Source organism: Polypterus senegalus, chromosome 15, assembly GCF_016835505.1.
Source record: "Polypterus senegalus isolate Bchr_013 chromosome 15, ASM1683550v1, whole genome shotgun sequence".
Classification (NCBI taxonomy): Eukaryota; Metazoa; Chordata; class Cladistia; order Polypteriformes; family Polypteridae; genus Polypterus; species Polypterus senegalus.
This window is the reverse complement of record NC_053168.1, coordinates 118395621-118408432: the sequence shown is the minus strand read 5'-3', so window position 1 is coordinate 118408432 and position 12812 is coordinate 118395621. Positions and strand designations below refer to the sequence as shown.

Below are 12812 nucleotides of genomic sequence, written 5' to 3'. Positions count from 1 at the left end.
AAATTGAATGGGAAGCAAAACAGCTTCCTTCAGAGACATATAAGCAGTTACAGCCATTGATATATCATAACTGGGATGAATCTTTAGAAGAAGAAACATCTTTGGCTAAAAGAAAAAGTAATGTATCCAAATTCTTAAATAAAACATTGGAAATTTATTAAGGATTTTACAGTACAAATGAATGAATGATACTGCAAAACAGGCAAAAATAATCAGGCAAAAAAAATAACCAATTAGATAGATGTGACTAAAACTGCTCTATGTCAACGGAGGTTCACAGCTAACAAGAATATCAGATATCTGAATACTTTTTGACCTGAACTTCTACCAGGTATACTATGAGCCCAATATTTATACTATAACAAATGTGGAACTCTTTAAATTTTTATGATATTTTCCATCCATCCATCCATTATACAACCCGCTATATCCTAACTACAGGGTCACAGGGGGTCTGCTGGAGTCAATCCCAGCCAACACAGGGCATAAGGCAGGAAACAAACCCTGGGCAGGGCGCCAGCCCACCACAGGGCACACATACACACACACACACACACACACACACACACAAATAGGGACAATTTAGGATTGTCAATGCACCTAACCTGTATGTCTTTGGACTGTGGGTGGAAAGCCACAGACACACAGGGAGAACATGCAAACTCCACACAGGGAGGACCTGGGAAGTGAACGGCGAGGGAGCAGCGCTACCACTGCGCCACCATGCTGCCCCATGATGTATTCCATTTTTTACATTTTTTGCAGCAGTGAGTCATATTCAAAATTAACAGTGATGACAGGATTTAATTACATTTATTAGTTGAGTACTTATAATGCATATTTTTATAGCATTTTACAATATCGTACAGTTTAAAACAGAATCCAATTAGGCTTTCATAGACACTAGATTCCTCCTCACGTAAAAGTTGCATCGATTGATTAGTTCGTTTTTGGTGGTGTAGGGGCTATGATTAAATTAAATTCATATTTCTTAAACATAAAACTTTTGAAAAAATGTCCCTAAAAGAATATTCAGACCAACAGTTTGTTAAAATTCACCTGCATGTGAGCAGCTAACATATAGCAAGTTTACAGCTATACAGGCAGCTCTAACATGGAGATCTATTTTGCCATCAAGTTGAATAATAATAATAATACATTCTATTTATATAGCGCCTTGAGCATGGGAAAGGCACTATAAAAATAAAATGTATTATTATTAACATCATTATCAAGAAAGGCTGTAGGATATGTAAAAGAGGAGAATACACAAGTTGAAAATCTTCCTCAAAGTGAATTTAAAAGAGTAAATTACTCAACAGTTGTGATGACACAATGTTCCTTTACTTTAAACCGACAATTTTACACATTCAGTTTTTTTTAAATGTAAGCTATTAATACTTAAATATTTAGTATAGTGCACTCTATTTGAGATATTTTCAACTTTCTCCATAAATTTCCTTTAAGAATAAGTGTACCAAATTTCAACAAAATCAGTCCACTGGGAGACATGTTGCTTAATGTGGACAGCTGTAAAACATAAATCAGTGCTTTATCATTTTATGTAAACATGCCTATAAAAGAAAAGTCTTTTTATGTTTGTTTTGTAAAGTATGAAAGAACTGCACACGGATTGTATTTTCTAGATGCACATGTCAACAGAAACATGCCTGAAAGAGTAATTTTTAATTAAAGGAAGTCCTTAATTTTCTGAAATAATTTATGTATATTCACAAGTTTGACTACAGTATGCAAGGACTATGTGAGGCTTTTAAATCAACATTGTCCATAATCACCAAGGAATGTTTTCAGCACATTGAATATTTGAATCCATGCCTCAAAGAAATTAGGCTATGGTGAAGACCAATGGGGTTCTATCTGGAAAAAAATAGGTAAACTTAATAAACAGGCCATTAAACAGTATATGTTTTAGTAAAAACATTTTGGGTAGTGACCTTAAATGTAATCAGCAGAGTTTGAAAGAGATCTTACAAAGCCCTGATGTCATGAGGAAAGGATTACCATCATGTCCAAATAAAAAGCAGGTTAGTGAAACAGGCCTCAGAATTATACAATACTAGTAATAATAACTGAGCGGCAGCAAGGGATAACTGCTTACATGACACATTTTCTCCAGTCTTCTGTATGGCAATGTGGGGTTTAACTACATTGGTTTTGGTCACCTGCCTGCTATTGCGATATATTGGCATTTGCAGTTCAGAAGAGGTTTAGCCATACAATCCCAGTAGCCCCAGAAGTAGTCTTTGGGGTTACCCCAGAGCATACTCGCTTACACATTCACACTTACTTAACATCAGTCTAATTTATATTTGTCAATTAAATGAGTATATATCTGTGGGATGTAGGAGGAAAACGTGTGCAGGCATTTTTTTTAGAATCAGACAATGTCCAAATGAAAGAAATGCAAGTCCTACTTAAACATGTATATTTCATAAACACTTGACACAGAGAAGTTAAAGTGGAATGAACATGTATGTTCCCTGAATAAATGATCTTCCAAGATTATGAGCTTGGCGACTGCCTTAATGATAATAATAATTACAAAAATAACAACATAAAAAGTAGTGTTTGCTGAAAACCTTGCTGTCTAGCACCACTGTCAAGAATGGTGATGGGAGAGGTGCAGTTTAGGACTGTGTCCATAGACTTGGATGACTCTCCATATAAACTTAGAATCCTAACAAAATATTCTGGTGGAGTGCTTCAGGCCTTCTGTCTGTTAGTTTAAGATGAACTGTCGGGGTAACTTTTATAAAGTACCACACAAGAGTAATAAGAACATATGTCTGTTCTCATTCTTCACACTATTATTAAATAAATTACAAAATAAAACCACTGAGTCAGAATCAATAATAAACTATATTATCAAACTAAACAAAATTGTTAACAAAGATTAAAATTCTAAAGCAGGGTTGTAAAATGTTAAAGTACAGTATCTTTTGCTCACAAAATTACTTTTTGAAGTATTTCTTAAATGCCTATCTGAATAACACTAAAGAATGCCATTTTTCTTACTGGAATTTCAATTTGGCAAATGGAACCACTGAAATAAAAACTATGGTTTCACATTCTATAAAAAGCATGACCACTTCTTGTTAAATTATTGACCCAAAAATAAACAAAATTAACAAAAGCATGAAACTACACATGGCTTCTGCCTTTGACTGCTTTGTAAACCTTCATTCCATCAAGTGTAAGTTTTCCTTTTTAATTTTACGTACTGTAGAACACCACTTTTCAACAACAAGCAAGAGTAACACAAACACTGTTTACTGCGAATTAAAACTATGCAAAGTTCAAAATTTTCTTAACTATGGTAAATGTGATTGTCAGTTTTAACTGTGACTCTGCCCCTAGTTTAGTCAAGGTTTCCCCTCATTTCACAGTTTCTAATTGTTAACTATTTTCCCTTCCAACTCTAAGTAAATCAAAGGAGACAGGGCGTCCAATTATTAGTAATTACTGAGGTGCATTGTTAACTGCAGCAGCCACCTGACGCTTCAGTATTTAAGAACTTGCCTAAGCTTCACTTCTTTGCTTATACATTGAGTACCTTTGCTAGTCTCGATTTTGGTTTCTCTTTCTGAGTTGGTCTTTCAGCTCCCTATGTCAGAATATTCTCTGTTCAGCTTTGGGACTTTTTAACTGCTGAATTTATTAGTTTTAGTTTGGTTCTGCATTCTTCTTTTGAGTTTGTTTCCTTCCTACTTATGGCTATTGAAAAAGTACATAATGCAAAACATACATACATGGCAACTTTAAGTATATCTTTGTTTCCAGGCTTGTCTTTTCATTAAATTTCTGAATAGTGCTTTTTGAATTTCATATGTGAATTTGGATACCAAAATTTCCACTCTTTTCCAATTTGTTCGAATCCCTGCCTAACTGCTATAATTGTTTGCAACCAAGTCTTATTCTAAGCAATTTTGCTTGAGCATGATGTGTATTCTTTAATGTATTAGATGCATTAACGTAATTGTGAGTTTGTTTTTTATTACTGTATCCTTTTTTAATTGTCCAATAAAAATAATTTATTTAATTGGTGGTCCGGTATTCTGGAGGAATTTTGTTTATGGTTTTGGACTTCCTCATTGCTTAAAATCATTAAAATAACCTTGCCTTCATATATAGTTCAGTCTATATAAATGAAATGGCTGTTTTTTAAGAAATGCTTCAGAATCTAAGATCTGTATAGCAAACATAATGCAAGCTACCCCATATTAATAAAGCAAAAACATCTTTTTTCTTAAAAAAAATTACAAATGAAAAATAAAATTATAATAAAGATGCTCTTTACAATATTTATCATAGGAAATGACTTGGAACATCTCAGTTAATTACAGTTGTTTAGTAATGAAACAAGGAGAGCTTCCCCGTTAACATTAATCCTAAAATTTTTAGCAGTGAACAGATTGGTACTGCAGAAAGTGATTAGCCTGACAGTAGTGATTGTAGGTGTCTATAGTGGAAAGAATGTTTAGTTGCTTCAGATAATGTATATAATATAAGCATAAGCTGTGTTATGAACTCCAGCTGTGGGGCCATTAATCCACTACTTTACTTTTCAGCCCTACCTGCAAAGTTCTTGTGCAGTAAAACACCCTCAAATGATCTTTTAAGCAGACTGTATAATCCATGGCTCAAGAAGTCACTAGTTCAGACACTAGCAGACAGCACCACCAACAAACTCAATTACACAAAATAGCAGCTCACATACGAAAAGAAAGCAATGTAGTGGGAAGACAAAAAAAATAAATACTCCAAATCAAAAAACAAATGTAGGGAATAGCATTCTAGCACCAAAAACAGATGCAAATAGTTAAGTCCTGACAAAAATAGGTGACCGATTATGACACCCACCTCTTTATAGTTTATTTAAACACTATAGGATGCCTATGTTTGGAAGCGGATGACTGCTTTGCCTTTTATACAAACCGTATTCCAAAAAAGTTGGGACACTAAGCAAATTGTGAATAAAAACTGAATGCAATGATGTGGAGATGGCGAATGTCAATATTTTATTTGTAATAGAACGTAGATGACAGATCAAACGTTTAATCCGAGTAAATGTATCATTTTAAAGGAAAAATATGTTGATTCAAAATTTCACGGTGTTAACAAATCCCAAAAAAGTTGGGACAAGTAGCAATAACGAAGAGCTGGAAGACCAATAAACACTAATTAGGTCAATTGGCAACATGATTGGGTATAAAAAGAGCTTCTCAGAGTGGCAGTGTCTCTCAGAAGCCAAGATGGGTAGAGGATCACCAATTCCCACAATGTTGCGCAGAAAGATAGTGGAGCAATATCAGAAAGGTGTTACCCAGTGAAAAATTGCAAAGACTTTGCATCTATCATCATCAACTGTGCATAACATCATCCGAAGATTCAGAGAATCTGGAACAATCTCTGTGCGTAAGGGTCAAGGCCATAAAACCATACTGGATGCCCGTGATCTCCGGGCCATTAAACGACACTGCACCACAAACAGGAATGCTACTGTAAAGGAAATCACAGAATGGGCTCAGGAATACTTCCAGAAACCATTGTCAGTGAACACAATCCACCGTGCCATCCGCGTTGCCAGCTGAAACTCTACAGTGCAAAGAAGAAGCCATTTCTAAGCAAGATCCACAAGCTCAGGCGTTTTCACTGGGCCAGGGATCATTTAAAATGGAGTGTGGCAAAATGGAAGACTGTTCTGTGGTCAGACGAGTCACGATTCAGTTCTTTTGGAAATCTGGGACGCCATGTCATCCGGACCAAAGAGGACAAGGACAACCCAAGTTGTTATCAACGCTCAGTTCAGAAGCCTGCATCTCTGATGGTATGGGGTTGCATGAGTGTGTGTGGCATGGGCACCTTGTATGTCTGGAAAGGCACCATCAATGCAGAAAAATATATTCAGGTTCTAGAACAACATATGCTCCCATCCAGACGTCATCTCTTTCAGGGAAGACCCTGCATTTTTCAACAAGATAATGCCAGACCACATTCTGCATCAATCACAACATCATGGCTGTGTAGGAGAAGGATCCGGGTACTGAAATGGCCAGTCTGCAGTCCAGATCTTTCACCTATAGAGAACATTTGGCGCATCATAAAGAGGAAGGTGCGACAAAGAAGGCCCAAGACGATTGAACAGTTAGAGGCCTGTATTAGACAAGAAAGGGAGAGCATTCCTATTTCTAAACTTGAGAAACTGGTCTCCTCGGTCCCCAGACGTCTGTTGAGTGTTGTAAGAAGAAGGGGAGATGCCACACAGTGGTGAAAATGGCCTTGTCCCAACTTTTTGGGATTTGTTGACACCATGAAATTCTGAATCAACATATTTTTCCCTTAAAATGATACATTTTCTCAGTTTAAACTTTTGTTCCGTGATTTATGTTCTATTCTGAATAAAATATTAGAAGTTGGCACCTCCACATCATTGCATTCAGTTTTTATTCACGATTTGTATAGTGTCCCAACGTTTTTGGAATCCGGTTTGTACTTATTTAATGTAAATTATATTGGTTTCAAAGTATTGATAAATTAGAATACAAAACGATGCAATTCAGTAAACTCAAAAGAAGTAATCAGTTAGCAATGCAAAATGGAAAAAAGGTGTGGCTAGAGGGCGGACATTAATTAAGAATGACCAATACTTCCTCAGACTATATATAGTGCAACAGGATGACACCAAAGAGTAGCTTTAATTTTCTCTAATTTACTAAAGTATCACAAAATATTTTCCAACTGCACTACAGCATCAGGCTTAGGATTTCTCCTAATGATTTTTCAACGGATTAGAATAAGACTAAGTTAACAGCCCTGTAAAAAGCTATTATGTTAAAGAGGTCCATTGTGCAGTAATGCTTCAACCCCAGCTAGTACAGGATGGGATTTATAGTGAACCCCACACTGCTTGACGATTTTAAAATGAAAAACACTTCCCAAAAAAGGAAAAAGCATGACAATAACTTTTGACCAGGGGAAATGACTAATGGCAGGTAGGACCTCATCTCTGGAATATTTTCGACAGATTAACACTGGACAGATAAATGCTTTGAACTTGGCAAACATAAAACTCATTCTGCCAACAGAAATTCAACGTTTTGCCTTTTTATTTGTAGTTTAATCTTCCAATCTGCCTTGTCAATTAGCCCTTGAAGAATAATTTAAAACAGTTAAGTGTTATTATGGTTACTTTGCATTTATATACTGTTATGGTTTATGTGTCACTCTGGATAAAAGTGGTGGCTAAACAAAGCTTTTTTTTGTTAAGTATTATTTATATAAATTAAGACACTAAGTGGTGAAATATTACAACGCCACATCTGTGGTAAAATGCAAGGAAAACATCTTTAGTTTACTCAACAAAAAACATTTTTGGGGAAGCAAAGCTGATCAGAGAGTAATAAGGCTATAATTACTGGATTTAAAAGATGTAATCTTTTGAAGTCTCACACTTAGGTGACTCAACAGGCAACAGTAATAGAAATGCAGGTATGTGATTTTCACAAAAAGAATCATGGACAGGAAGAAAAAAACAAAAGGCCCAGGAGTAAAAACAGACTCTGGCTCCCACAGCCTACTTGGAGCTGTCAGCACCCCATCTTTTCTGCCCACTGGAACTGACAGTATGGGTCAAACCCTTAAGAACATGATGCCAAGAGACTGGGGAGTGACCATAAAGAAGAGACAGACGAGTGGTGTGAAAACACATGGTCTTCATTTTTGCTTTTTTTCAGGCTCCAAAATCGGGAATTAAAAAAAAAGGGTCTACCAAATTTATTTTTATTGTTTTTGGCTTGTCAAATAAAAGATGTGGATCAGGATTTCAAATGGGACTGACGCCTCTGTGCCACTCATTAAAAAAGAAGGAATAAAGTTTTTGAAGGACTGAGGTTTTAGCAAAAAACAAGAACTCTTACCCTTCACCGAGTTTCTCTAGGACATCAAAAACTTCCTCTGGCTGCTTTGTTAAACTGTCTTCACTCAGTTTTTTCAACTTGCTGGAAAAAATTAAATAAAACAGAAAACGAATTATTATTTCAAAGCAAATATATTAATATGTCAAAACAGCATAAAATAATCAAAACTTGTGGTAGAACAAATTATACACAGAAAGAAAGATAAACAAATTTCGGACCACAATACATTTGTTTTTCTTCACTGAACCAATGCAAGTAGACAAACTGTACAGCTACTAAATAGAAATGATTAAACAAAAAAAAAAACACCACACATTTTATGCAGCAGAGTTTATACTGAACACTTTATTAATTGAACCGTGTCGAAACTATATCTAAACAAAAAGTTGCTGCTTTTGGAAAATTCTTTTGGCACATTTTTGGCCTTTAATTGCAAACCCTTTGTGTATATATATATATTTATCTAAAAAACATGCAGCTTGTGATTTGTATCCATTCTCTCAAGGGCAAAAAGACACATTTTTTTTTAAACTTTAGAGCACTTGCCTTACACAACTCCACTTGTTATTAGTGAGAAATAATTCACTTTTTTTATGAAAACATAAAAGTGGCATTAAAACTCATCTGTGGATATCCAGGATAATGACTCTGATTCAAAAATGCGACATTAGAAAACTTTCAAATCTATAGACATACTGTTATTTGTATGATGCATTTACTGAAAAACTACTTTTTATCTCAACCAATTTTCAAATCCCAAGTGCAGAGTACAAATGTTTTCAAATTTCTGCTAGTGTACCACTTTTGACTTACTGACATTCATACAATGAGTCAGTCCAGGGCACTGGAAACTAGTAGAATTGTGCTTAACATTTCAATAGTTTAAACATTAGGTAGGCATTTGCTCCACTACCAAGACAGTGAAGAAGCACACTGTATTTGACCCTAATATTCAGTGGCTGCCCACAAATCAACTTCCTCTTAATGCCTTTAGTCTAGACCAGCTCTTACTAACCTGACTGATGTACAGTACATGAAACCACTAGCAACAGCATTCCATGCAGACTTTCACTGAAAAACTGAAAATATAGTTTGTTTTTTTTGTTTTTTTTTTAACAGCCTAAATATGGTGTAATTAAAATACTATACAAGAATTATGTCAGTTTAATAATGAAACTGGGACAAAAAATTATGTTTAAAACCTTAACCAACCAAGCTAAATTCTTTATAGTATGTTTTATCTGTTGTATTACAGCATTTCGATCAAAAGTATTATCACTTAAAATCTCAGAATTCTGCCTCTGTGTACACAAGTTCCTAGGAAATGTTCTTTATTCATTTAACAGTACACAGGGGGTTGTTCACTTTTTCTGAATGACAAGTTTCAGGTTTCAATGCCACAGAACCGTTCTGAATGTGAACTCCTCCAAATTCTTCACTAGCATTCCAGAATGAACTGCAAACAATGGACTTGGAGCCACTTGCTTTAAAGGGGCTGGTGCATGTCATCTTTGCCTGTTCACCTTCTGTTTTACCCTTTTTTCCCCTAAAATATTGAGGAGCATTGTATTAACATTGCAGTACATTGAAGAAATAATCAGAAAGAAGAGAACAAATACATCAAATGAACACTGTTTTTACATATACTGTTAGTAATGAGAGTTGTAGAAAGTTGTTGATGTAATCTTAAATGTCTTATCAAAATTGTAGCACCAAACATCTTCACTTTAGCTCCATCACAGCTGACTGGCAAATGATGCAGTTAGTATATCTTTCATCTTCACAAACTTTAACATATTTCCACTCAGCAGAAATACTGTTAGCAGCCGCACGTTCTTTGGGCATTTTCATCCCTACTCGTTCATCTCCCAGCTGAATTCACTCCTATCACAAGTCAGGGATGTTACTATAAAGCTCAAAAAAATGTTAACATTCTTGTTACAGTATGTGCACAGCCGGCCCACACACTGTTGCATGGCAGCCAGTAATTACATAATTTTTTAGCTTGCTTTACCCATTTAATGGAAAACTATGAAGTGTGGTACACATGTGCGCAGCTTACATATTTTTTAATCATAAAATTGACTAGCAATTATGAAGTTAAATGCTGATCTGCTGAGTACTAAAACTAAGCAAAGAATGCCCAGTTCCAATCTACTGCCAAAAAAAACTGGTGCATCGCTAAACTTTTTGCTAAGGTGCAAAATTGGTTGCCAATTGCCCGGCTAAAAAAATACATTATTATGCCTTAGCATTTTTTTTTTAAGGAAAACAAAAGTCTTCAGAAAATTCAGCTTATTGCTATCAAGCAAGTTTATGAGCCCACAGCACTGCACAATAAATACTAGAAACACACAGACCATCAGACCCCCCTGCAACCAAACTTTAGGTTACAGCCCCAGAAGTTTGATAATAATGGCAGGTTGCTACCCCACACATGCTTGACTCTTAGCGGATGCAGGTGCTGCCATTTTTCCACTTCCCATCAAGTAACTGGCATCTAAAAGTCACTTCACACTCGGCAGACATCACAGCTCTTCTATTTCTTTCTGCAATATTACCTTCTCCATCAGTTTTTACAATGGAGTTACCAAAAGCAGCAGTACAAGGAAACCAGAATCAGAAAAGGAAATCTATGTAAGTGAAAGAGTCTCACAGTTGGGAACTTGTAGTTCAAGCAATTTAAGAGAATAATGCTAGCCACTGTGCCATGATGCTGGTCAAGTAATCTAAACATTAAAATACAACAATCTACTGAGGTCTGTCACACAAGAACCAACAATTACTATTAAATGCAGCTTGGTATCACATTCAAGTGTACAATTTTTAAGTTTAATTTATTACACTGTATAGAGTAGATGTCCTCTTCATAATTTCCAGAAACAAAGAAAAATGCATCTTAAGTACAACTATATGTTCATGCCGGGTGGACACATTACATTTTTACATCATAATTGTTTTAAATTAAAGGTGAACAGGAAGTTTCATTGTACCAGGTTAGGAAAAACAAGTGTTCTGTTTAGTACAAGTTCCGGTTTTTATTATATTGCACTGCTGCATGGCTACATGGTTTGCTTCCAACTACCAGTAACCTTCCTAAACTGTGTCAACAGGGAGTATTAATGGATGGGTGGGTGGATGAATGGAAAGATTACACTAGACAAAAAAGGCATAGAATTTAATTGTTTAGAAAGACAAGACTAATTTCCAGCATCTGTTGAGCATTCTCTACATGTTTTTCTTGAAAACTATATGTTATATGATTTAAAAATTAATGACATATTGAACAATTTTATTATCATACACCATATGAATTCTACTAAAATCAAGATAGCTTTCCTTTGATTAACTGCCAGGATAGTTTGTTGCATCACATTTAGACAGACGCCTGAGACACTAGGGTACCCTCAAAGTCAGCAATCTGACATTGATGACAAGGCTTTTGAAAACAAATTAATTAAAACCAGTGCATATAAACCAAATATTCAGGCGCATCGTAGCTCAAAGCATGCCCCCGTTTCTAAATGTCAGTCTAGTTTGACAAAAGCTCTTTTGTGTTACAGTAATTTGCTGCCCTAAATTACATGCGTTTCCAATGTTCAATAGTGCATACTTATGGTTTGCCTAATTACAAGATGAATGAAAACAACAGCAATCAGAAAATAGTAGTAAAAAATAAACAGCATATCTGACTCTCTTTAAAACCCTCACTCAGTTTCTACAAGGTAATGCTGGACTAATTAAATACTGCCACACAACAGTAGAACACAAATATCACATACTGCAAACGAACTCTGCTTGCCAGGTCGTAATCCTTCCCCTCATCCACACAACCAGCATTTTTTGAACTGTCTACCAAGTCCTTCAATTAAATAAGCTTTCATGTTTTACAACTCCTGTATGAGAGCAGCTATTTTCAGCTCTCTTGGGGGATTATTTTGAAAATTACCATTTTAAAAAGTTTTTATGTAAAACTATACAGTAAACAGCATATGCTGTTTACAGCTGCTGAATTTCATCTTTAAAAACATAAAATAATATTTACTTAGGTTAAAGGCATCCTGTGTAAATTTAGCTGTACACTCAAATTATTTAAAAATCGTGACAATGAACAGATTTCTCCACACTTAAACAAAAGACCTAGTCATACCATTCTGTAAAAAATACATTATAATGCAAAAAGCAAATATGGACTGTTTGTTTTATTGCAATATATTTATTTCATATAATTAAAATAATGCAAGTGATAATAACAACAGGGTGAAGACAGCAACAGGCTATTGTACTTTTAAAATTCCTATCTAAAGCCACTGTTTCATCAAGTTCATGTCTAACGAACAACAGCTACAACATGGGCTGCTTGAGAAACCTCAAGCAAGAGCTGCTTGCACATCATTTCCTAAAGGCAGGTTCAAATCATGAAACTAACTGTCTAGATGATGAACAACAGTAATAAGATGATTTCTCCTCCAATAAATATCTACTGCCTAAACTCTTAGTGTTTTCAATTAGTGTAGCATTACTGTTGAGGTACATTAACAAGCATGCTGACATCCAGAGACTCCTTGACATCTTTTGAATCATTTTTAGCTGAAACTAAAAAAGGAAAACAGTAATAAAACGTCTATTACAAAAGCTACACATTTTTCAGTATTTTCTACAAACACCAATGAAAGGAACTGTTATGATCTTGTTTTATAACTTTTTCACTGCCTAAAAATGTTTCTTGATCTTAACATACACTGCTCAAAAAAGGAACACTTTATTTAATCAGAGTATAGCATCAAGTCAATGAAACTTCTGGGCTATTGATCTGGTCAATTAAGTAGCGGAGGGGGTAGTTAATTTCATTAACACCAAAGCAGCTGAAACTGA

At 35.2% G+C, this 12812-nt stretch overlaps 1 protein-coding gene across 3 annotated transcripts in view; it reads right to left on the bottom strand.

The window, feature by feature from the left end:
* The window catches only part of stk3 (serine/threonine kinase 3 (STE20 homolog, yeast)), a 425887-nt gene that overhangs the window by 358403 nt on the left and 54672 nt on the right, over positions 1-12812 (bottom strand). For all 3 annotated transcript variants that reach the window (XR_005630645.1, XM_039736187.1, XM_039736186.1), the window contains exon 2: positions 7938-8018. Coding sequence is in view for 2 of the 3 variants with exons in the window: in XM_039736187.1 (XP_039592121.1) it covers positions 7938-8018 (81 nt within the window). In the remaining variant the exon portion in view is untranslated. The remainder of the gene's footprint in view (positions 1-7937; positions 8019-12812) is intronic.